This window comes from Aptenodytes patagonicus, chromosome 3 (assembly GCF_965638725.1).
Source record: "Aptenodytes patagonicus chromosome 3, bAptPat1.pri.cur, whole genome shotgun sequence".
NCBI classification, from domain to species: Eukaryota; Metazoa; Chordata; class Aves; order Sphenisciformes; family Spheniscidae; genus Aptenodytes; species Aptenodytes patagonicus.
This window is the reverse complement of record NC_134951.1, coordinates 71,417,135-71,444,138: the sequence shown is the minus strand read 5'-3', so window position 1 is coordinate 71,444,138 and position 27,004 is coordinate 71,417,135. Positions and strand designations below refer to the sequence as shown.

Here is a 27,004-nt window from a genome sequence, read left to right as displayed (position 1 = left end):
AAGTCCCTGATGTCCTCCAGTTTGCTAATGCAGCAGAAATTCCCCTTCCCCAGCCCTTTGCTGGGTGAGGGAGCTGCACGGGCTCCAAAGGAGCGCTGGCGCAGGGTAAGCAGTGGGACTGTACAGCTGCAGGGGGTGTGGGCAGAGCATGATTGACTCCTTCCATCATGTGGAGTCCTACCTTTGACTGTAATCTCTCTGCTTTTTCGTACTACAGAGCAGTCATTTTCTAAATACACCCTACATTCAAGTTCTGGTTTTCCCCATTTCAAAAGCATATTGTTAGTCTCTCCTACCAAAGCTGCTTTGTAAGAGATCAGATGCATCTCCTTGACCTCTGGCCCCATGAGCTTTTTTTTTTTTTTTTTTTAGGACTTGCAGATTGTAGACCTCACCTTTTAAACATATATCTTCCCATTTGCACATTTCAGTGACTTAAAATTCTTTTTACTGGAGCTGGACTTCTTAGCCTTCATATTTTGCATAATACCTTATCAATATGCTTATTGTAACTTCTAAATCCTCTGAATGAGTTTCTAACAAGCTGCAGAAATCCTTTCTTGTGAAGCTTTCAGTACAAAATGTTAACATAATTTTCTGCCTCAGCTCCTGGTCGATCTTTTTTTTAATCATGTGCCTCTGTTAATCTAGGGATTAGTATTGGTTTCCTATAAATTAAAATGTAGATGAGGATAGTTCTTTTGGCTAAAAGTATGTAAATGTGCAGCTTTAACATTATTATTGAAAGTTTCTTACAGACAAAATTTTACTATTTTTATACAAGTTAATCATTATTAAGAAGATTACTACTTAAGTGTGTTTTTCCCAGGTTTTCATGAGTTCATCAAGAATATGTTTTTTATCTCCTAGCAAAAAAACGTAAATCTAAATAACTGTAATCAAGTCCAGACTTTCCCTGCCTCACTTTATTTACTATATGTCAGAGATGCTGACTTTTATAATTGTTGGGTTTGGGGTAATTTACAGGACAAATCACTTTCTGTAGTCTATAGCTTGGTTTATTATTGTGTGTGTCTTGGTTTATATTGTGTATGGCTTGATTTATATTATGCATATATATTATGAATCACTTAGTAATCTGAGGAAATATTTTTATCTTTCTGTCTATTTTTTCTTCTGCATAAAATTAGATTTAAACAGCTGTTTCCAGTGATGCTAATTTATATGTCTATATAAATCAACTTTGCTTCATAACAGTCCTTTTAATAAATTAGAGTTTTTTAGTGTAGCAGTAATCTAGGATCAGTAATCTGCTTTTAAAAAGTGTACTAATTTGAGACACAATCATTGAAGCAGACTATCAAATCGAGGGTCAGCACTTTACATTGGCTTTTTGACTTACACATGAAAAATTTAAATTGCAAAAGCAACTGTGATCAAACTGTGATTGTGTTGGCAAAAGTAATGGATTATGCTCTTCAGAAATTTCTCACTCTCATTCTATTCTCCTCTAACAGGTAAACTTTGTCTTTTAATTTTAATGGGTCATTCTGCTATTGTGAGCTCCTGTTATGATTTAGGTGAGGTAGAGATTTATAGCAAGCCTGAGCAGAATAAGGCTTTGGGATACTGTGCAAGCCTTTGCAAAGAGTGTGGGGTCTTGAACTAGGCAACGTGGACTGTAAATCTGGATAGGACAAGGAGCAGGAATTTCTTTGGTAGTTTTTATGGTGAAGGAATCCAAGTTAATATGTTTGTCACTTCAGTGTAATTGATTTTACACATTTACTTAAGTATCATTAGTTCACCTCAGTTGATGAGTAAATGTGGAAAGAATAATGGTGGGAGGTGAGACTCATTGTCACGTTGCTGTTGTGGCTGCATTACACACTAGCTAGTGCCATTTTGAGTAATTGGCAGTCTTTGTTTCAGCTCTAAGTCCTTGTTCTGTATCCACCGCTGGGTTACTGAGCATCTGAATATTTAGAATCTTGTGGATAGAAATAAAAACAAGAGCCTCTTGGCTTGTAGCCTTGCATTTTGAATTTCTGCAGTTTATAGGCCTGTCTTTGTATTCCGTGAAGGAATATTAAAACCAACAGTTACTTTAATGGTATTGTTGCTGTCTGTTTATCCTCAATGTTTATGAAGTTCTTAACTGAAAGGTTCCCTCAAAGACAAGTAGCTCATCTTTTAGTAGACCATCTCTCAGCAAAGAAGGAAGGAGAACGCTGTTTTTACTGATTGGGTTACTTGAAATAGGAGGGATGTATTCCTACTTCCTCAAATACATCATTTGCATTTTGATATCTCTGTAGCTGAACTTCATGAACTCTCAGCAATTTAAAAAATGTGACTAACACTTTTCTGTTAAGTAAAGAATGACAACACCACCATTCTTTCCAGAGTAGCATATGACCATGGTATTATGCTAGCTTGCTTGCTCGAAGTTGTAAACAATTACACACACTGGCAAACACACACACCTGAAAACACAAACAGATGCAAGACACTGAAATATACCAAAATTAACTGCAGCATATGCTTTTGTAAGTTTATATCTACTTTTTAGTTCTAGTTCTGTTACAATCAATGTTTGTTATAACCTGAGTTATGGCTTCAGAATCTTCTTTCTCCAGATTTTGGGAAATGGGCTGCATTTTTGAAAAGACATTTCATGTCTCCTGAGGCAAAAGATTCACTTTTTAGAAGCTACGTTAGCTCCAGGTACTAAAATTTGGTGAGCCCACGACTGAAATAATACGATAGGATTTCTCAATCAGATAGATAAAACTATCAAGGTAGCTTTCTTCTTGTGGTTTCAGTGTCATACAAATACCATTCTGAGGTTTAAATACTCAGACTCTGTCTAGTGCAAATCCCTTCCAACTATGTGAAATCTTTATTACAAAATTGTGTTAAAGGAAATATTTAATATGAAAAGTAAAAGATTCAGATAAGCTGAAGTTCCATTTTCAAAATTTTTTACTGAAGTCCAGATAGGCTAGATGGACTGCATTTGCTTCATCTTTTTTCAGTTCATTAAAGGCAGATATTGAGTAAAACTTTGTAGTTTGTCTTTGTTTACTTTCTGTTTCTTCAGTTCTTTCTTTCAAAATGCATTCTAAAGCTTTTTTATGATACTTAAGGCAAATTCAGAGTTCTATATTTGTCTGCATTGTTTTCACAAATGCAGTTGTTTGCTGCTTGCTAGTCATATGGTAATATATAGCTAATTTCATAGTCTTACTAAAGAATCTTCCTACTTAATTTCCACTTTAATAAGCTGCTTTTTTCAGTTTTCTGGATTATCATCCCAACAGTGGAGCATGGCATGCTCTCTGGGTTTTCTTCACATAAGATGTGGGCATTTGTATTTCTCTTCACTCAGTCTTGTTAGCCTTCTCTCCGTGCCTCTATTTTAGCTGATCTGTTTTTTTTCTTGGAAACAGAGGCAAAACATCTGTTTGGATGCTCACCTTACTTATCTTTGATTTCTATATGGCACGAATGCACGCTTCTTTTCCTGTTTGCTTCCCCCTCCCTCCCCAATTAAAAAAGAGTGACAAAATTGTACTTTCTGTTCCAGTTTCCTAATTCAAATCTTTATTTGAGCAGTTCTCTTTTTAAGCAAACATTTACATCCTGGAAGTCAAGAACTGTCTTATATCAGTATGTCTTCCCTCAGCATTTCTGTTGACCTTCTATTCAGTCCTGGTAACTTTCTTGAGGTGTTTATTTGTATAGTTAATTTTGGGCACCTCTTTCTCCCTGTGCCCCCACCCCCAGCCGGATAATTTTTGTGGTTTTTGACTTAAGAAATGACAAAGCCTTCTTCAGATCGAGGTTCTTGTGTTCTCCAGTTCTACTGTCTTTGTCCTTCTGAGTGGGGGGGGGGAAGGGGCGGGGAAATACCTAATAACTGACTGTTTTATCCTTTCATCTAACTTCAGTATTTAAAAAGCTGATTCACTTTAATACCAGTTTATTTCCTATGACCTGTTCCTCTGTAAAGTCCTTCCTACTATTCAAAACCAGATTTTAATTAACATTGCTACCTTCTTAGAGCTGTGCTTTTTGACTGAAGAAGTCTTTGTCTATCAGGAATGCTACTGTTGGGTTTTTTAAGTCTATTTGTGAAGATAGTCTTTCCAAGATGATGAAATTTTTGTTCCGTTAACCTCTATTCATCTCCCAGACCAATTATTGCAAACCCTTAGTAGTACTGTAAATATAACCTTTTTTAACTATCATTTCCCTAAATGACTCTGACCAAAGCCAGTTCCGCTTTATCCAAGTGTCCTGGTTTCGGCTGGGATAGAGTTAATTTCCTTCCTAGTAGCTGGTACAGTGCTGTGGTTTGGATTTAGTATGAGAATAATGTTGATAACACACCGATGTTTTAGTTGTTGCTAGGTAGTGCTTACACTAGTCAAGGACTTTTCAGCTTCCCATGCTCTACCAACTGAGAAGGCTGGAGGTGCACAGGAAGCTGGGAGGGGGCACAGCCAGGACAGCTGACCCAAACTGGCCAAAGGGACATTCCATACCATGTGACATCATGCTCAGTACATAAACTGGGGGAAAGCTGGCCGGGGGGGCCGCTGCTCGGGGACTGGCTGGGCATCGGTCGGCGGGTGGTGAGCAATTGCATTGTGCATCCCTTGCTTTGTGTATTATTATTATTATTCTTTTTCTTCTTCTCTCTTCTTCTTCTCTCTTCTTCTTCTCTCTTCTTCTTCTCTCTTCTTCTTCTCTCTTCTTCTTCTCTCTTCTTCTTCTCTCTTCTTCTTCTCTCTTCTTCTTCTCTCTTCTTCTTCTCTCTTCTTCTTCTCTCTTCTTCTTCTCTCTTCTTCTTCTCTCTTCTTCTTCTCTCTTCTTCTTCAGATTTTATTCTATTTCAATTATTAAACTGTTTTTATCTCAACCCACGAGTTTTCTCACTTTTACTCTTTGATTCTCTCCTCCATCCTACCGGGGGGGGGGGGGAGGGGGAAGTGAGCGAGCGGCTGTGTGGTGCTCAATTGCCGACTGGAGGTTAAACCATGACACCAAGGAATTGGTATTTCTAGTTGGTGAGACATTACTAATGCACTTCAGTATCTAACTGGCTTTACTTTTGTTTTACTTTCCTGACTACCATCTACCCTTCAGCTTTGATGTGGATATTCCACTATCTTTTGCTGTAGTCTCTTTAACGTGCTGAATTTAATATCCTGAACCAGTATTTCTAATTTTTCACATTTGTGTCTTCCAGGCTTCATATATTCAAGTGCAAATGTCTGTTGTTTCTCTCTAACCTCTCCTGAAAGAGCCGGTTCAGGTTCAGTTCTTTCATGAACTACTGCAGTGACTACAGCTCCCATCCATACTGGACCCTCTTCTCTGCTGTCCTTGTAGCTGGAGAACTCTTTAATCCTCTGCCGTGTCTGTGTATCCAACTTTGCTTGAGTGTGGAGTGTGGAAACCAAAACTCCGCTATGACTCTCTTGGAGTCCAAGGATCCAAAACCTTCTAGGGTACTGACTTCATGCGAAAACAGGTTTAAGTTTAAGCTTGTACACACAGGGAGTTTCTATATTTCCTACCTGATGCCTGTTAGATATTTTTGCTTTGGTCTGTGGAATTACGCATAAATTAGCCTAAAGTGGATTGGGTGACTTACCTATAAGGTATAAAGCTGCTTCAACTTGCTTAAAATCCTGCCTTTAATTAAGATGATGCAACTCAGAGTGCGGATGAGACCTGATTAACATCCAAAAGACACTGCAGTCTTTTCATTCTGCTTTGTTAGACCAAGCAAAAAATGAGTGCCAGAAGAATTGTTACTAAAGTTGAAATAATATACAAAGCTAGCCTGAGTGTTACCTCTATAACATATAAAAGTCATAATCTGAATATATGGGTTTTTTTATGAAGCATATTTTTGTACACTTTATCAACAAGATGGCACTTGCTGGTCATTTTCATTGTGTTGACCCAATTTACTCAGTATCATGTCACTTAACAAAATGGTAGTGGTGGTGTGCAGATAGTTGCCAGGGATACCTAAAAGAAAAAAAGAATCATGATAACAAAGGACTGTCTGTCTCTTGAATGTTTGCATTTCTTCAGGGATCTTACTTTCCTTGTTTTGAAGCTCGAGGCCATACAAGGACATATATTTTTGTATGGCATTCATCGTTCACTGCACTGTCGGGTTTTGGTTTGGTTTTTTTTTCCCCCATTTCAGACTTTGCCATTGATTGCATAGTCACAGAGTGAGCTGCAGGGCAGAGAGGGAAATGTACTTTTCTGTCACTCAGAATTTGCTTTTGTTGGAGAAAGAAGCAGTGCTGAAAGGAACAAAAATGAAGCATTCAGTGCTGCATTGAAAATGCCTTCCCCAAAAAAATGATTCTTCTCTCTTTATTATAGGTTTATAACACGGGGATATAGTTCTTACCTGTCAGATTGAGATCGTTGAAACTGCTGAGTTACGACATCTTCCTGTATAAAGAGCCTCTCAGGTGTAGTAGTCTCTGTAGCTGTTTCTCTGTTGAGCAGAGGAATGGTCCCCTGGCTGGAGTCTGCAGTGTTGGAGCACTGAAGTATTTGTCAAGTGCTGAGGTAGGCTTGTTGCCTAACTAGGAAGAAAAAAAGTTGTTTACATTTTTATTTGTCAGAATTGATTATCAGGATGCTTCCCTGGACAGCTGTATTGTTGCTGTTTCCTAAAAGATTCATTTCACTGTGAACACAAGGCACTGTTGTTATGGCTGCTATCCATGTCTCATGGCTGATGTGCATGGGAGGTAGAAGGACAACGCTCAGGACTCTTGAACACTGGTGGTGGGGATTGATCTGTTCACAGGAAAGGGCTGTGAACTAAGAAAAGCCATTATCCAACAGTTAGTTTTGGGGGAAGGCACTTTGGTGCTTCCCAGCTCAGATGGTCAATAAGCTTCACTACTTTCTCCATTTGTAGTCCCTCTCCAGCGCTGCAGTGTTAATCCTTTTCCAATTCAGAGGTGTTTGTGTCATCTTAAAGACGACACTGAGCATTTGTGATCCATTCTGTGTTTGCTGGACTTGATTTAATCAACTCTCACAGGCATTGGGAACAAATACAGATTTGTCCAGTTTCTTAAGTAAAGATTTCTAATAGTAAATGCCAGAGAGACTGACTTGGAGATGTGCTTTTCTTGCAAATAGAAGGTGCAAAATGCCTGATGTCTGTATTCAAGATTTAAAGAAAGCAAGCAAAAAATAAAAGAAGTTTGACAATGTAGGGAATTTTTTACCTATGGAATCATAGGATTATTTTATGGTTTACTTATGCCTAAAAATCATCTAGTTATTGAAGTATTAGCGATAATGATATACTGTAATATGGAGAATATGTATCAATTCCAACAATTTAACTGTCATTCTGTCCCAAAAAGATTTCAGTTCTACTAAGTAAGCTCGTCTTGCAGCAAATATTTTTGCTTGACACAAGAGAAAATTGCAGAGTGAACAAATTTTATATTACATGGCAACAACTCCCATATTACACCAACATTTTTTTCATTATCTAGGAATCAGAGGACTGCTATATAACAAAATCAACAACAAAAGAAAGTAAGAAGCAAAGTGAAACTTCCCTTGTTGTTATGATGGTAATGATAGAATTTGCTTTGTAAATGTAGTTCACATCTCTGCAGACGACCTGACCTATTTTAACTTAAATAATTACGTTTTGAAGAGACTGAGTGGAATTGGAGTTTCTGTTTGAAAAAGCTTTGTCTGTAAAATTCTGTGGAATTCAAGAGTAAAACATTCAAAGGGCTAGGTATTTTTAGGTGCTTTGGATTGTTTCTTGAATCAATTATAATTCTCAATTATAATGGGCAAGTATTGCTTAATAATGCCTATTCATATCATCTATAAATGCCTGTTGCTTTCCTTTAAAGTTTTTCATTAGATTATGTGATTTTTTGCAGGTTCAGTGCTTATGTAGAATACTCCAGGGATTATAGATGTAACTTACAATGTTACCGCACAGTACTTATTATATTGTCAGGCTGGAGTCAGTCCTGTGGTGTGCCTCAAATTAAATGGAGGTGTCTGATTTTTCCTAAAAATATTGCAATGTTTTTCTCTGTTGTAGCTGTATTTACAGTTTAACTGAAGATGATTTCAGATCTTTGAAGGCTGGTGATCAACTATTTATTAACAATCTAAAATAAGAGACAGACAAATCCATGAAAACCAGTAATTTTAAGAACAACCAACCAACCATGTCACTTCTTGCTCTAGCACATTTTCTGCTCTTCATTTTTTCCTGGGGAGGGCATCAGCCTGGTCTGTTTCCTCGTTCCCTGAGGGGCTGCAGGAACATGTGTGTCAGCACAAGGCAGGGGTGGAAATGACTGGGCTGGCTGAGAGGAAGGGAAGCTTCAGTTGGCACTGTCAACAAAAAGTTACTCTCAGCATGTTGCTGGAGGAAATTACTTTCTTCTGTACGGACTACTGTTACTCCTCACAATGGCAGATAGTTAATATCTGATTGCTTCAAAGCTCAGATACTGTAGTTCAGAAAGTCTAGGGCTGCTTTTTAATGAAGATACTTTCTTGGAACATGCATGTTTCTCAGTATCATTCACTTTACAGAAAAAAGGAGAATTCAGGTATCTCAAGAAACTTTTTTCCCCCAGAACTTTGAAGTAATTTCCTCAGAGTTATTGTCTAAAAAGTTGACAGACTATATTTGGAAAGAAACTATTGCTAACATATCTGTCAACATCAGGTTCCTATTACATGTTTTTGAAAACCAGTTAAGTTCTTGTCTAAACCTGAATGGTATCATTTTATAAAACGAGATTTAAATGTATAAAGGACAAACACCCTGTCTTTTTAGGAGAGGCTGAAACACTTCTGTTTCGGCATATTTTCTTAATTTTTTGTAACCGCAGTATTTTTTTAATGAGACAACTACTAATCAGCATAGTAACATATGGAGTTACTATTTTAAGTCCTCTTCCTTTTTTTTCCTATTGTACTGTGTAAGCCAAGCTGTGTATCCTGTTAGTAATTATTTGTATTTCAGTATTGCCTAGGGATTCCAGCTGATTTGCTTGCTGCTTAGACAGTGTTTTTGTACAGTAGAGTCCAAGACCCTCATCAGTGTCCACTGGCAGCAAAAAACCCCAATAAAAATAAATAACCGGGGGGGTATTTTTCTAGTCATACGGAGTTTGACACATAATTATTCTGTCTTGATTGTGTCCTGGATAGGTGTATGCTCCAAAAAAGCAGAGGGATAATAGAGAGGTGAATTGCCTTTGCTCAAGGTCACGCAACAGATTCCTGGCCGATCCAGGAAGAAAACTTTACCGACTCCTGGTCTCCTGTCCTATCGACTGAACTGTTTCTGACCTCTGTTGTAATGGGCTTCTCTTAGGTTGATCCATCCCCTTTTTGAGAGAAAATAAAATATTATTTCATCAACCAAAAATGAAGTCCAAAGCACACGTTCACTCTCCTTCAAGAGAGACAAAAGAAGCAAAGATAGATTTTGTATTTAGCAGCAGTTGGAGGACACAGTATTGTTTGTGCAATACTCTTCAGGTCTCCAGAGATTCTTTCCTAAGCATAGAAGGGCTGAGGAAGTGGAGGCATTGGCACGGTGTCGAAGCAGCTGCAGAGGGTTGGCTAAGCTACAAGCATCTAAGTGCAGACTAGGTCAAAAAATAAGGAATGTTGCTTTGTTGTTTTGAAAGAATATATAGTTTTAGCTAATTTTAGCATGAGTATTATAATGTCATATTCAAAATAGAGATGATTGCAAGGTAGGGTTGCAATGTAGCACATTAACAACTGGGGTTTTTACACCATATATTTCCAAAAGATTTTCAATACTTTTTTTTGTAATCTAGACACTTTCTCGTACCAGTTTGACTGTAATAGGCCACCTCTGGCCAGTAATGCTGCCAGGGCCTTTGTTTACACTTCACTTACTCTTGTTGACTTCCTTAGCGTAGAGATTAGTGTAGTGAAGGAGAAATACTCCTTCAAATTAAGAATTTTTAAATTGTTAAGGTTTAATTTAGCTCTTCAATACCATATGAGAAGCACCTTGAGAGGTTTTTGACAAGAACAGTGTGACAGGTTTTCAAGGAGAGCAATAAGGAAAAACAAAGGAAAGAGCAAGTCCTTTGCTTTGTACATCGAGTAGTCAGTGAAAAAATAGTAAAAATAAAATAATAAAGTATTTGCTGCTGTTCAACTTTCCTTCTTAAAAACCTCAACAATTTTTTGTCACTTTTGACTCTTCTATTTTGAAATTGTTTCATTTATTGCTCTATTGTAGTTTTTAATATAGCTGTCATTAACATGCTTTTCTGTGAACATTATTCTTTATGCGCTGATGCTCTTGACTGTGACAATGGGGACTGGGCTTCAAGGAAACTCCTGCTTAAAAGCTAACAGTAAGAACACAGATCACTCCATTTATACACCTCCATTGTACAAGGCGCTCCCTTTTGTTTATCTTAATATCTAGCTAGATATTACAAGTTTTAGAACACCAAATTGTGGACTCATTCCTATGGGTGTTTTAATTATTTTTGTCGTGTGTGTATGTATGTATGTTTCCAGAAAAGGAAAAGAAGGGGTTAATAGAGTATGAATTAATAAAACTCTCTCAAAGATTAGATTTATATTGGTGCCTAGGTCCCATTACAATTCGTGCTAATCAATTAATTTCATTTTCTGGGACCTTGTCCTAGTGTAGGACAGGCTTGCAGAATAAGTGTTTACATTTTTTTTAGGTTACAGATGAAAATGCAGCTTAAGATGCTATGAATAATTATCACTGCTGTTGAGAAATAGCAGAGTGTGTTCACGTTCAAAGAGGGAGATTTGTGCTGTCCTGAGGATGTTCCCAGTGAGTTGATCATACCGTCTGCGCAATGCATGAGCCTGAAACACAAACCTGGAACTCATGGTTGGCAGATGTGGATTATTACATTTTAATGGCTGTTCACTGTTCTAACAGACTGAAAAATTGCAGTGAGCTCGTATCTTAGTATTTCTCAGTGTCTGTGAGGAGCTGGACACCAATAAGAGGGCTCATATTCATTCATGGCTATGAATTTGAATTCAAAGATAGTTGCATTAAAAATCCTTTTGGGGAATGGATGCAGTTATACCAGCAACTTGGTATTTGCCATGCTGCTTGTTATTTTGAGGTTTGTAGCTTTTCTGAATAGAAAAACTGCACTCTCTACTCTTGCATGTTTACTTCTATTCCCCTCCAGCCCAGTATTTTCTGCACGTTTTAGACGAGTGGTTAGTATGTATTTAGGACACAGAGGATATTAAAGTTGTTTTGCAATCCAGGACAAAATGCAATGTTTAGAATTTTAATTAACATACGTTTGAAATATTAGTTTCTCTCTAGATTACAGAGTGTGTGTCAGGATCATGTCTGTTATTTGTAAGCTGTGCAGTCTTTAGTCCTTTTTTCATCCTTTCAGCAAAATCTTATTAGAATCTTCTGTCTGCTAGTAAGAAGCTTTGACTTTGTGGACAGAATGGAAATATATCTGACAAAGCGTCAAATATGAGAAAAGAATGGAAGTGGTCCAGTAGTGAGAATGATTTGGTTTATTACTTTAATAAGGGCTTTAAAAAAATAAACAAGCATGAGTTGAATACTCAGTTCATCAAGAAGTTCAATTGCCTGGCACTGCTTCCGGACTTCAATTTGTGAACTTATTCACAGTGATATGATGAATTATTTGGTGTGTTCTTCATACCAGTGAACCTTTGAGGGTTTGATCTCCTTCAGGCTAATGAAACGCTAGGTAATATGTTATTGTTTAATGGATGTGAAAAATGAAGTTTTGTTTTGGAGTGTAAGAGAGTAAACTAATTGCTCTTGGAGGAATAAGTGCACATAAAGTTATTTAAGCTTGTAATGTAAAGTTCAATGGACCTGAAATTAGATTCACAGCTGTATTTTGATTTAAGATTGCTTGCATGACTGTCCGTTCTTCTTTGCCTTTTTTTTTTCTCCTTCAGACAAAGCATTGGAATAAAGAAATCTATACTTCAGTTGTAAAGCAGAGTAGTTTCCTATGCTTTGAGAGGAAAAGGATTTTTCTATACCCATGAAGAAACAGAATCTTGTGCTCCTGGTCTGTCTTTTATTTGTAAATAGAAATTACTTACTCTGCTGCAGTGTTGCATGTGTCTTTCATACACTTTGCTTTTTCACTTACTCATTGTAAGCGTTAGCTTAATGTTTATAACGAGGAGCAAGATGCACCAAGGTGTCTCCTTTCTGAACACATGTAGACAGAAAATGCTATAAAACCTTGTTACATTGCACCTTTACATAGGAAAGCTATTGAAAAACGAAGCACATACCTGACCTCTCCTGAACTTTATTGCCATGTTTGTAAGGGCACAGAAAGGAAGGAGGAGGAACACATTGGGCATTTAGTGCAACTATTTGAGGTAACATAACCAGCGTGCTTCTTACAGTTACATGTAGCTCATCTCTTTGAATGCAGTATGTTCTGCAAACCCGAAAGGCAAGCTGTTCCATGGAGAATGGACTTAATCAGAGATCAGGCTAGAAGAAAAGACTAAAGGCTGCAGAACATTACCAATCTCTTGATCTTCCTCCTGGTTAGGGTCTGTTCCTGTTGCCGTGTGCAAAGCTGCTGATTAACCCAGGGTAGCAGCTTCTCTTCAAGTTCAGTTGCCAATATCCTCAGATAGATCGGGACACTGGCGGGGTGTTGTAAAGGCTGCAGCTCCCCTCTGGTACTGTAGCACAAGGAGCATGTGCGTTTGGAGCTGGCAGGAGGGCCCGGGCAGCCTCTGTTCCCTCGTGATCAGAGTCCAGCTGGGAGAGAGCCTGAGGAACTTGGGAGGGACTGGCCAAAGGCAGCAGCAAACCTGATTAAAGAAAAAACACCAGGGCAAAAGGTGAGGCTAGTGATATCAGTGCTTGAAGGACTCGGTGAAATAGGTTACACATCACCAACTTACATTTAGAGATGGTGCGCTACGGACATATAGGATGTAGCATGTTATGCCGTTTTATACAGCCAGTTGCTTTTTTTTGTAGGGTAGTGGTCCTATAGTGGTGTTTCATTTGTTGCTGCAATCCTGGTTTTATTTTAGCTTCTGTGCAATTGTTTTATGTATTCAAAAGATTTCTATTTAACTTCATGCCCTGCTAGTTTCCTGTTTGTGCAAAAGTGCCGAAGTGCAGACCAGTGGTTGGAGCGGTATTTGCATGGCTGAGTGTGTCTGGGAGAATTGTTTACATGTCAGCATCTGAAACTGGGAGGAGGACAGCAAAACATGTTTGACAATGGAAAGACGGAGAACAAATCTTGTGTTGCAATTCCTTAGAGTATATTCTGGGAACAATGAAGTAACTGAGCTTTGCTCTGATTTGCACGGCTGGCTTGCCTTAGGGAGAGAGATCACGTTATTCCACTTGCAAAATCATCTACTGGATGTCCGTATAAATAGTGGCAAAAGAAATGCTCTTTCAGTGGGGCTTGGGATCGTATCGTATAGGCGATAACAGGTTGCATAATTAAAATGTTAGAAGAAAAAAGTTTGAAATTTACAGTTGCAATGGATGTAATAAAGACCTTCTTTGCTTTGTTTCACCTTCTTGTGACACCTTTAAAAAAAGTTTTGGCAGTCTGACAAAAATAGATGTTAAATTGAAGAAGTAAATTATACTTTCGAAGAAGGGTAGCAGTAATACCCTGTGTTCGTTATTCTCCCCTACCTGAAATCCTGGTTCAATTTACATTAAAATTTGGGGTTTGTGGTAATTACTGAACAAAATTGCAGTAACAACTCAATTGGGAAAAGGCTTGAAAATTTTTATGAAATAGTAGAAAGTGAAATTTGCATATGAAAAAAATTTAAAACTGAGTGGGAATTTTAAATAAAATATTTTTAAGAAACAATGTAAAAGCTGGGCATTTCTTCTTTGTTCATCTTCCATTCAGGTCTTGTTTATGCATTAGCAGTCAAAATATTTAGTTACTGTACAGCAGCTAACTGTAAAGTAACTGTGGTTCTTAAGAGACTGACATTTGTGTGAAGAACATCATTCTCTTAAATGTGGAAATTTTTTTGCTGTTGAGCTTGCTACAGAACCTTCTGTGATACTCTCAACTTTTAACCGTTAATATAGATGATTTTCATCCTTAGTTTTTAATTTTCAAAATAACATTTCTGTTATAACTTCCTTTAATTGTATTTTTCTGTAATACATATTTCTTGATGTAGTTGGCTTAAGAGAAAATATACTGGAATATGTTTCCCTTATTTAAACAGGTGATTTAAATCATAGAGTTGATGTATGGTAGAAATAACTTTTGATGAATTATACAAGTGTTCAGGAAGGGAATATGGAATTAATAATTTCAGTCAGTGGCCTTTCTCAAGAGGAAAGTGCCTGTGCGTGATATATTTGTGGAACTACAGAGAAAAGCATAATACAATAAAGCCACTGATTTTCAGTTTGAACGTGCTTATCTAGGTTTGATAAGTAACATAAAAGTGTATACAGAGCATTTTAGATGTCTTCCTAAAAAAAACAAAAAAGGAAGAAAATTCAGACAAAGTATTTCAATATTCAAACAGCACAATCTTTTCTGCACACATCCCTGAAGATAATTAAATGCTATGACATTGCTAACTCTGGTGATTCAGAAGCAATCTTTCAATGTAGGGTATTTCTTAAACTTTTAATGCCTAGACTTCCAATGACTTGTACCCAAATCTCACTTCTAATGCAGAACAGTAAAAGGCTCTTCCTAGTTGTTTAAATTATATTGCTAACCAAAATATTTGTAGTGGTAATGCTTTCTGTGTAGATGAAGCACTGTGTGCTTTATTTTTTTCCATGAAATAAAAGATTTGCCTCAAGCTGGTCTTGCAATTTGTTTATATTTAAACTGACTCATTTTTAGACATGGAGAGCTGGCACTGCTTTGGCATGATGTGTGCCAATTAGTTGTTGGGGTTTTTTTAATCTGAAGTAGCCTGCAGTATGCCAGTCTGTTTGTCCAGTGAATGCTTAGTCTGGGATAAGAGGATTGCCGTGATACTGTGAGGAGGCAGCAGGAAAATACAAAGGATGCCATTTCAGGTAAAACTCTCCCAACGCTTGTGGAGACCTATGCCTCTGAAGTTACTACAAACAGGCCTCTCAGGTCGTTGAGAAGGATGATCAAGTTGCTGAATTGCTACTGCTCAGCTCTGCTTCTTTTGGGGAAGAGGAGGTTAAACTCTCTTGGTTTTATGCTCCTCCTTGCTTTATGTTCCTAGTTGCTTTATTTATAACTGTGTGATGTACACTCTTGATATGTAGTGTGGGCAGGATCTTCAGTTCTCCACTTTTTTTATAAGTAAAGGAGCCCCAGGAAATGCTATATCTGTGAAGCTTAGCTCTGTTTTTCAATGGAAGAGCAAAGGGTTGTATTGCAGTGGGTTCCACTGAGAAGTTAAGGTTTGGGTATTTTTCCCCTGTATTTTAGGTTAAAGTTCATTTGTGTGTTTTATTCAAAAGTCTTGCAATAAGGAGAATTGCAGAGGGAAAAAGACACAGTAAAAAAAAAAAAAATCCATATAAGATATTGGATCTACTATACCTAAGCTCTTATGGCTATGGGTGGGATTTCATTTTATGGCTAAGTCCACATAGCAGTTGAATGCCTCTGGAAATGACAGTTCAACTTCATCCTGCCCTCTGTGTGTTCCCACCTGTTCACTGGCACTCATTACACCATACAGCGAGTGAAGTTGTTCAGAGAACTGATCTAACAGAAAATGAATGTTTTTTTCAGAAAAGGGAACAGGTTGAGAGCAATTCCTCTGTTTTAATGCAGTGTTAGCCAGCTCACTTGTGCTTATACGAGGGAAGTGACAGTAGAGTGTGGCCAGGGGTAGGGATTGCATTGACGATGGGCCTTTGCCCTTTAGCAAGTGCTAGGCTTTACGTCTAGCCTTTAGACCTTATAAGTTGTGCAGGGTGAATGCAAAATCCTGCTCATTGAAAGCTCAGAGTCCACTATCTGGCAGCAGCTTACTTGCGTATGTTTCAATTTCCAGAGAACCCTGTGGAAAATCACCTAGAAGCTCATACTCCTTCAGGGACTTGTGTTTGTGGCATGAGGCATTTCCGCTTATTTTGTCCCAGTTTTCATTTCTGTTCATAAGTACTTGGGATTAACCTGATGGTTTAGTTATAAAATCACATAACAGGAAATAATAAGGAAGTAATATGAAGCGTAACAGGAAAGCGTTCTATATGAGCTGTTTAAAAGAAATCCTGAGTTTGTGCATCTAGTGGAATTCATTAATTGGTAGTCTTTTACTATGGAAACCAGACCTTGTACAGTATGCAAAACCAGAGAATTAAAGTACAAATATATTTTTAGCTTTTCAAGTAAGTAATTAGCGAACAGAAATTGCAATAAAGCAAGCCTTTGATTTGCTGCGTAGTTGGAAGCCATGCCTTTTCTGAGTTTGTCTTTTGAGGATATGTCATCCTTGCATTGGCCTTTCATAAAGAAACTGATTATTTGGTAAGACTCAGGCTCTTGATGTATATAGTTCATTAGATATTTCCCATTTTCTTACTACCTTGCTTGGAAATTTCTGGCCAACAGTTGATGCAATCAGAATTTTAGAAATTGTGTTTTGTAAAACAAAGAAGTTCCTTCTCTGTATAACAAAACAAAATTTAGTTGCTCTTGTAGGATCTTCAGTAACCACATCTGTTTTGCAGACAGGTTCTTTTTGCATTATGCATTTTATATGTTCCCACTTTGAACTTTGACAGTGGATCATTAGAGTTAATTCATGTAGCAATAAAAATTTGGGAGGTCATGCAAGGCTGTTACTTTGACTGTTGCATATCTGCTGCATTAAACCCTTAAGACCTTTACTGGTAGGAGGGAGTTTGTGGTTGTCGTACACAATGTCATAATCAACACTGCTTGCTTAGCTTCATCTGAGCTCCTACATCCAAATCCAGCCAGTGTAAATCTGATTTCAATGGTAATGCACTACCATTTAATGGAGTCAGTGCTGCTAGGAGTTCTGTTGAACACTTGCTGGTTTGAGCAGGGGAGAGAGAGGTCTTTGCAGTCTTTCATTCTTGGTAATTGCTCATGTGTTTTGACATCAGCTTTAAAGACCAAACTGCGTCAGGTTTTCACAGGAAACTCTGAAGACTGGTTGTTGAGCTTTTGCTGTTCAGGGTAACATTAAGCTAATTTTATTTTGTACTAGGTTTGAGAGAACTTCTGAAGTACTTAATTTATTAGGTTTAAGGATCATACTGTTTGTAATCTGTGTGATTTCATCATATTAATCTTCTTTGTTTATAATTTCTAAGTGCTGGTAGAGGCTGGGACACTTATGTACACAATATAATTACCATTATTCTGTATGTGTTCCCACTTAAAAATTATTTTTAATTAGAATTAAAATTAAGTGGAGTTACCCCCAAGCAATATAAAAAATACAGAAAAAAGTAAGATGTATCCAGTACCATAAAATATAGAATAAACTAGTAAAGCATTCAAGCAAGGCTAAATGCTTCATGTCTGAAACCATTCAATAAATCTGTATTTATGATTAGGGTATAATATTTTGGATTATTAAACTGAGGAGGAGGTAATATTCTGCCTATTTCTTCCCTTCCTGCTGTCACTCTGCCTTTTGTTTGTTAGCTGTTGTGTTTTCCATAGTCTTCACGTTTGCAGCATTCCAAATTTCTCAGATTTGAAATGAAGTAAGTATTAGAAGAGTGATTTTTGTCTTGTATTTTATCAAATAAGTTTTTGAAACTGCTTGACCATTCTGAAATGAGGGAGTGTATGATGTTAAAAAATAGTTCAAAACACAAAGAAGAATAATGAAATAAATCATTTTTTTAAAAGCAAATTTCAAATCCCATTGAAATTAGTCTATGGTTTCCTTAATATCTCTTGAAAATTCTAATAGGAATTTTAAAGGCTGTACAACAGAATCAGGCAGATGTAGGAAACCAATGCAGAACTTCCCTAGCTAACCTTGTTAGGCATTTCATGTAAAATTGCTTGGACTAATCTGTACTCAAATTACATCACATTTTCTGTGTGCCAACAGCATGCTTGTGAAGAATTAACCATTAATTGGTTGATGCACTGCAAGTTGTTTCTATTGTAACTTTTTTCTTGTGTCAGACCTTTCTTAAGAGTTTCTTCACCTTAACTTTAAAATAAGGTCCTCTCAAAGAGGTAGTTGTAGGATGCTGGGATTTGGGGGTGGGGGTGGAGGTGGAAACATATGAGCATCCCAAAAAATGCTGACTGAAGAACTGATACATTCAAACATTCTTTGATCTTATTTTTCTAGTCTTTAAATTAGGTATGTATTCTTTCCTGTGGCATTGTTTTCTGCTGTAGCTATGGCTATACAATGGGAAAATTTATACCATGCTTCTTACAATTCTGAGTGTATTAAAACTATGTTTTAATATCATAGGTGCAGTACCTTTTGAAGTTGTCTGTAGCAGGTTGAAGCCTGCATTATATGCGAGAATCCACCATGCAGTCTTTAAAAGTGCTTCTGTGATTCTTTTTATACCTCCTTATACTTTGCCAACACTTTTCCTAATAGCAATACGAAATGTAATGTTCTCTAGTTGAGATTCTGCTGGAAAACAAGTAAAAAGAGGCAACCCTCCAAACTCTACAACAGTGAAATTATTTCACTCTGATCATTCTCTTTGTCCCATTTATCTTCCTACAGTTTTTGTGAGGCAGCAGCCTTCAAGGTTCGTGCTGTGCTCTCATGTTTTGCCCATCCTTGCATCTTCCACTGTCTGTGTTGTGGTCTACGTGCACATCTTTGGCTGCTTTCTTTAAACTGGTAACTTGTCATTAGAAAAGTAAATTATAAGCTGGTTTTGTTCTTCTAGCCCAGAGTCTTGATTTGCCTTTGATCTATCTATATAGGTATTCTGTTGCCATTTCTAAATTGACAGAGATCAAGGTTAGAACACGGTTTCACAAGAGGCAGTGGTCTGAATGAAAACCGTACTGACAGCTGCTGAAATGGAGGTCTCCTCCCTCTGTCCTAGCTTCCCTCTCCCTCTAGTTTTTGTGTGTGCTTCTGTCTCTCTTGCCTTGTGCTAATATCAGTGCTCTTTTCCAAGTGCATAGTTGATTGTTAAAGAGGCAGAAAGAGAAGTCAACAAAATGGTGGTGTTTTCATGTGTTTTAGTAAACTAACTTGGCTCACAAAAGAACCTGACGAAGACTTGTGTTGGCGTAAGGTCAGAAGTTTGGGACCGAGTGGCTTGGAGCAATGATGCAGTGGAGTTGAAAGGAAGGGGAAGCTGAGAGGAGCCATAAATAAGAGCGGAAGGACAAAAAACAAACTCTTTGTGTTAGTTTAAGGAAAGCAGCAGTGTCTCATTCAGATGTTAACTTGTAACATGTGGAGCCAAACCCAGGGTTCACAGTGCAAGCCTTCTCTCTTAGTGTTGGACACCACCTGCACACCAATAGCTACTGGTATATTAAATAGGCAATACCTGCAGAAACATAAATTAAATTGATGTAGGAAAATTAACAGTAATTTTTTTCCTTATGTTACTTGGTTCTACTATACTTATATTATACTTTTCCTAGAGTACATTTTTTTTATATCTGCTGCAAAGAGTTTTATATTGGTGAAAATCTTGACATATCGTATCCTATTATCAGTCTCGCCAACCAAGCTTGTAGGGGTCGCCTTTTTTTTTTTCTTCTTCTTAATTAGTATGGTTAAGTGTGATGACTACCACATCTTTGCATAAAATCTGTACTTTTATTGTTTTCTGCCTGCCAGCTTAGCAAATATTAAGCAAGATCTCCAATTTCTCACAGGTATAAAACCCTGTCTTTTTTGTGCTCTTTAGTTAGCAGCTGTATTTGTTGTTAAAGTTTTTTTGTAACTACAGGGTTAGCCTCTCTCTAAGTTAGACTCTCTCCAAATCTCCATTATCCCTGCTGGATAGATTTGTCATTTACTGTATCTCCCCATCAGTGAGTAACAACAACTGTCAGTGAACTGTTCAGGAAAGCCTTCATCTTTCCAGGAAAGGCCTCAAGGAGTCTTCTTTTTCTTCCTCCCCTCTTCTAATGAAAAAGCTTGAAAGTTGTAGGACTCTCACTCTGTGTGCTCTTCAGTACAGTTACTACATGTGTTTTTCTGCTGATCTCGGTAGCCACAGGGAGCATGGTTACACAGTTAAGAGGGCTGCTGGGTGGTAAGAATTATTTTTGTTGTTCTCCTGCATCCTTCGTTCGCGGGGATGATACTTGATAATTATCTCTCAAATGCCAGTGTGGTTTTATTTTTTTCTAGCTGTGACAGACTAGTCTTCCAGCAGATTTTATTTCCCTCCTACACTCATGCGAACTTTCACATGATGCTTCAAAAAAAGCAGCTGAGAAGCCAAGCAAAAAGCAGGGCTGATTTGTATGAAGCCCCCCTATTAATTAAATCAAAACTTCAGGTTGTATTACTGGTTGCTATATACAAATCCAAACATTGTTCTCTGAAGAAGCTATTTCCACAGTAACAGTTTCTAGTGGGATCTATGGTCAAGCAATACTTCCTAAAAATGTGTTTTCTGGGATGGACCCAGTCAGTACTTGCTTTGTACTATCATTGCAGATACCAATTAAGGACAATCGTTTTACTGTGTCTAAGATGTAAAATGAGGATGTCACTACTAGACATGAACTTACCAAGTGCTGATTTAAAAAGGTTTGTCACTGCTTGCTCTGCAGATGTGTGTAGGACAGAGATTTGTTCTGGAGCTCTGTCTGCTTTATCATAAGTGGTGCTGCAGACAGATGGTCCTCTGCGTGGGGAGTCCCTCTGCCTGAAAGTTCTGAAATTTGCTGTCAGGAAATACCTGCTAATATTTACTTTAAAGACTCACTGAAAATACCATCCAGAAAAGATACTTCTTGTAATATCTGAGGAAGGCTGATGCCTAAAGGGATGCAAACTCAACTGAAGCAAATTAATTAAGGAATTTGAGTGAATATTAGGAATAATCTTTTTCTGTGTACAGTATTTGACAATTCTAAAAATAGTAACACTAAAACAAATTGTTTAAAATAATATTGACTTAACATAGCAGTACAAATGCATTTCTTATATAAGCATGTAAATATAAATTATATAAATATGCAAGTGTATTTCTATAGGTGTATTGACGATTTTGAGCTAAAATCCACATTTTTAGCTTGAAGGCACTTTTAGTGGATTTTTTAATAACCCAGGAGATATTAAGATTTTTTTTCCCCTTTTTTTTTATACAGACATGAGGAAAAAAATGGTCTATACAGTATCTGGTTTTTTTAAATTTAATTGACAGGAACTTGGAAAATTAATTGGGTCTTTCTAAAGGATAGATATGACTGAGCTCTCTGCAGGCCCATGTAATATTATATGGTCTGTTGGTACGCAAGTCAGACTGGATTGAATGGTCCTGCCTCGGCTTGCTGTCTGAATCTCTGTAAGGACTGGCTTCTCAGTTTGAAATACTTTCTGAATTGGTGGAGCATTAGTTGGTTATTACTGCCAAAGATGACATCTTCAGGGTCTTCTACATTATTACTGAAGTAATTCCAAGTCAAAGTTGATAAAATACAGGGTGTTATACCCTGAAAACATCTTTAGGTGAAGCAGGTTACCTTACACTTGCCCTGTGGTGAAGAGAGTGCAGGGCTTTGAGAGTGGTTTGTTTTTTTTTTTTCACTGCAGATAGACTCGGTTCAGCAAGGCAGAGATAGACATTTTCATGCTTTTTTACTATAATGAAGTCATCGCTTCTCGGCAATGCAAGACTTTCTCAGTATTTCAGCACAGGAATTTGTTCTTTCTACCAATTCCCTATGAAATCATTGTTAAAACAAAACATGTCACTGTCATGATGGCACTTCAGTTTCTATTCTCTGAGTATCACTGAGAATTTGAGATTACTGTTTTTGCATTGGCACCTGTCTAAATTGTATTGCACCTACTGTGCTGCTATGAGATTATCTCATGGTACCTTTTGCACACATACAGCTCTTGTTTGGTCAACAGACCATCACAGCTGCAATTTCTTTGGTATGTGTAATGAATAATGCAATAGAAGAATTATAGCACTGTGCTATATTTAGTGATCATTAATGTACATGTTCCCTCTAATCCTTTTAAAAATACGTTCTTGCAGCCTATTTGTACCCTTGTCTGAGCATATTACAGTAGTTTTGATTTCAGTAATCCTTTGTGGCAAGAAATAAATTGAGCAGTAGGATGTTTGTGGCATGAAAGCTTCTGACTGACTTCTCTGACATGAAGGCAGCAAGGCTTGTATCTACCAGCTGTCTTGCTGCTGCTTCCTTTAGTTAGCACTGATTTCATAAATCTGGGTCTTTGACACAGATTTTCTGAAAGTGTGCATTTGAAGTACATTTCCTAGTATTTAAACAGTCTATTCATTATGTGAAACGACATTATCTCTTGCCCCTCGCCTTTTTTTTTTATACCCAGTTGTCTTTTTAATCTTTCATAACTTGTTACACCTGTAATATTACATTCATGTAGGGCGAAAGATGAATTCTACTCATAGAGATGGTATGATGAGCCATGTAATGCGTTTGGACTCACTGCATCTGTGAAACCCACGGCGTTCTATGAAACGGCCAAGTACATTTAACAGGATTATGCAGGGAGATAAATGCTTGGTACATGGTAGCTGGTATGAAAAATGTTTCCATTCTCTCCCCATCCTGTCAGCAGAAGTGATGGACAGTGAAGCTGACATTGTCATCACTTGCTCAACATTCCAGTGAGGTTAACTGACTTGCAAAAGCTCACGTGTCTGAATCATCATTTAAGGCAGTCGGCAGAAACAGGGAAGACAATGTTAATTAAACTTGATTGGTATCCGGAAGCTTTAGATGAAGCCCTAAGGCCTAGAACTTGGGTTTTGGCTTATGTTGTTTTTAGGCGTATTTTATGACTTCTCACGCAGACATCAGAAATGCATGAAGCCATCTCTGAGTTTTGCCCACCTCTACTTAATGTAAGAGTTATGAAGAGTGTCTTCATCCTGTGTGTTTTCCAAGATGATCCTGCAGTGCTTATTGTATGATTCAGATTAACGGGAGTGGTATACTATGCAACGTCTAAGTGTTCATATCCCCTCTTTTTGCACAACTGTAAAGAGATACTTATATTTGTGTGTTATTTAGATTCCAATGCTTCTGTCCATTTTGATTTTATTACATGTGAAGCATAGAGGAAAATTTGCGAAAACTTAAGCCCTGTATGTATATTGTAAATCTGGTAACCACAGAGCCTTTTTTTTGTGCTGGTAAAGGGCTGTTGATGTTGCCCTAGACCCCCCTGGATTATTTGTTTCCAGGTGTGTTGCACTGTCATTTGCACTCGTCTTACTTTGTAAATGAGTAAACAAGCTTACCAAGTTACAAGACATGGATTAAGAAAGAATCAGTAGTGGTGTTATAATATTGATACATACCAAGGCTGTTAAAGGAATGTATCACAGGTGTAAGTTCTTGAGCACCATCTTTGTGATGGACGATAAATTCATTTTATAGAATTAATTACATCTTTCAGTGTGGTTTATTTAATCATGTTATATGCTTTGCTTTTCATTGCTGAACATCTTCAGGTTATTTCCCCTTCCTCCTCCCCCTCCCCAATTTACTTTATATAATTGGGCAGTAGATGAACAAATATGTGAGCTTATAATATCCTGTAATAAAAATATTTTCTTATGTAAATTAGTATTGCATATTAGTCAGGTTATTATTATGCTATTTAAACCTTTATTATATTAAACAGATTATGAGAAATTTCAGAAGTGTCATGAACACATAAACAGAAATTTCAGCTTCAATAAACATTCCAAGAGAAGTAATGTATCAATAGAAGAAAGTGAATTCTTCATATGCATTTGTAATGGTAAACAGTTTTTGAGAGCAAGTTGCACTATGTGTTACTGACTATGTTTAATCTTCTTTCTTTTTCCAGTTGTCCGTATTTGTCAGAGAAGATTACACCTGCTATACCTGCAATTGGTGGGATTCTTTTCTTTTTCGTGATGGGGACCCTGCTGCGTACTAGTTTCAGTGATCCTGGTGTCCTCCCACGTGCAACACCAGATGAAGCAGCAGATCTAGAGAGACAAATAGGTAACACTGAAGGTCTGTTGTCTCTTCGCTTTCCTCCCAAGGGTGCATGTACTGTGTGAAGGCAGTGTGCTGCTCTGCTCATGGGAGGAGTTACTCCTATCTTGCCACAGTAATTGTTCTGGAGTTGTAATGTCTGATGACATTGCAGTGATTCCTGTGGAAAGATGGTTGATCAGTTCTTCACCGAGAAAGATAGTAAACAAAATCCTGGCCCTGGAGTGTGATAGTTATTACTGTAAATACTTTTCAGCAAGTATGGTTCAAGTCTCTCTGTGGTGCACAAGAGAATACTTTCTAAAGTGTTTTTGGCAAGAAAGCTGATATTGCAAAGGTTCTACAATTGTGCATCTTTTAAAGTAATGTACCCTCAGAGTTTAACTGAATTTAATTACGTTATTATTTATGTTGTGAAAGAGTGAGATAAGTGTGTTAATGTACAGTCTCATAAGTTGATGCAGTCTTGGGAAGGTTTTTTTTCAGTAACAGTAATAAAATGTTACTATTTTTTATCTGTGTAAAGCCAGCACAATTAAAGGAGAGTCAATTAGATTTTAATCAGCCTCATTTATCAAGAGAATTGTTAACTAAATTCTAATTGTGGAATTTCTACAGCTACAAATATGCTGAATAGCTAAAATGTGCTACCTGGGTAAGAAAACACAGGATGAGTTTGCAGAGCTGCTTCATAAACAGTGAATTTGTTTGCTTATTTTTTAGTAAGCTACTAAAGCTTACTAAAGGCTACTATATCAGCTTTGATACGATAGTCAATGGAAATCCCATGTTCTGAAGCAATTTCAGAGGAACAGTCATTCGTATAATTGAAAAGACAGATAACAGGTTTATGTAAGCACACGAGAAATACCTGCAGGGTTCTTGATGTTTAGTACTGTAGTACAGTCTTAGGCTTTGTTTACTGTGACAAATAATTTAATGCAGTAGAAGCAAATGAGTGCACTAAAGCTGTTGTGGCAGACACTTCTGCATCTATACAGTGTGAATTTGAGGGGTTTACTTCAGACTAGGTTTTGTCTGGTTCTCTCATAGTCTGTATGTCCTCCACAAAGCATTGGTGAGAATGTCTTGAGGGGCAAAGTCATTGGTTTAGACTCTTACACCATGTTATGGGGTTGAGTTCATTTGGTGTACGCATGGAGCAGAAGTTCTGGTTTAGTTTCCTCAGAAGGCAAATGTAGTTTGTACTCTCCAAAATCATACTGTGAACCATGCCTGTAAGTGGGAATGACAGGAGAATTCATGTCAAAATAGCAAAACGTTAACAACAATATGGCATTCGTTTCCTCTTACTTAGCTGTTAAGAGATAGTAAGCACATCATGAAGTTATATCTTCTGCTTAAGAGATCTGTTGGACAAAGAAATATCGTTAAGGTAAACCAAAAAATATATCAACTTATATTCACTATTTAGGCCTTTATGAGTCTTTAGCAGAGGAAAGGTAACAAGTTTGTTTTTAAATACGTACATGCTTTAGTGGTTGTTTGAATCTAATGATTTCATTGTGATTAAAAAAATCTTGTCCGAAGGGCTCAGTTTCAGAAAACTGCTGTTGGAGGAAGAAGAATGGTTTTATTTTCTGGACACGTGCACATTATCTTTGGTATGGATTATTTTAAGAAGCAGCAGGATTTCAAAATACAGTGATGAGTTCATTGATCATCACTACAGTGAGATCATTTTCTTTCACCAGATTTGGAAGGTCCTGACCATAGCTGTTATACTATGTTATGTGTTAAAATAAAAAGGTGTCTGTGTAATAAACAGCATTTTGTGTATTTCAAAGTGTTTGGATTTGAGTTCTGAAGTGGAATCAACGCATTTGCAGCATGCTATGTGCAGCAGCTAATTGTACTTACTCTGTATGCTCTTTGTGCAGGTTTGAGGCTTTTGGAACTGTATGATCATGTAACATGTTCATTGAACTTTGTGGGGAGGAAATCTTTTCCCATGGGTGTGTGAAGTCTGAGATACGTAGTTCACCAAATTTTATAGACCTGGTATAGATTTCTAAAAACAGTGTATTCTGCTGGCATTCACATTCCAGGAAGAAAACCTATATTGCTTTTATACATTGTTTGGGCTAATTGTGCAGAGCCAGGAGCCAGCTGTCATTGTCATGACAGGAAGAAGGTTACATTTAGCCAGTCAGGACTTAGCTTTGGGCAAGGACGATACTGTACATAGTATACAGGGAAGACAACTGTTAGATCCTAGATGACCCAGATAGCTCAATCACAGATGGATGAATTTAAATTCATATAAATTTTTTCTGTTTGCTTATTTTCCAATATGGCACTCTGGATTATTTAAAAAGAAAATCTTCAGTCAACCTGCCCTTACATGCCATAAAGAAATTAAATCAGAAATGGAGGAGCATTGTGAAGCTATATTCTCAGTACGCTCCAAAAAAACCATTAAAAACGGATATGGAATGTGTTTACACTGAGGAACTGTAGTTCTCTTCAAACACAATAATTTCAGTCCTTGCTTGTGTAATAGAAGAATTCCTAATATTAACAGAATCCAGATATGTGGAAAACAGATGCCAAAGTTCAAATTTGTGTTGTTTGGAAAACTTAACATATTTCTTAGGAAGACTGATTTTAGAGCTTATTTTTTAGCTTTTGCCAGTGCTGTCACTGCAAACATTTTTCAGAATCAAATACTGAGTATGTAATGTGCTGCGTAGAAGTGTGTAAGTTGCAATAATGGGTAATGGTATTATTTTTATAGATGGGAAGGAAAGGATGGA

At 37.3% G+C, this 27,004-nt stretch overlaps 1 protein-coding gene across 4 annotated transcripts in view; it reads left to right on the top strand.

The window, feature by feature from the left end:
• ZDHHC14 (zDHHC palmitoyltransferase 14) overlaps positions 1–27,004 on the top strand; it is a 116,466-nt gene that overhangs the window by 38,387 nt on the left and 51,075 nt on the right. For 2 of the 4 annotated variants that reach the window (XM_076333792.1, XM_076333790.1), the window contains exon 2: positions 24,073–24,245. In XM_076333792.1, the coding sequence (XP_076189907.1) occupies positions 24,073–24,245 (173 nt within the window). The remainder of the gene's footprint in view (positions 1–24,072; positions 24,246–27,004) is intronic. The other 2 variants (XM_076333793.1, XM_076333791.1) reach the window with 1 other exon arrangement.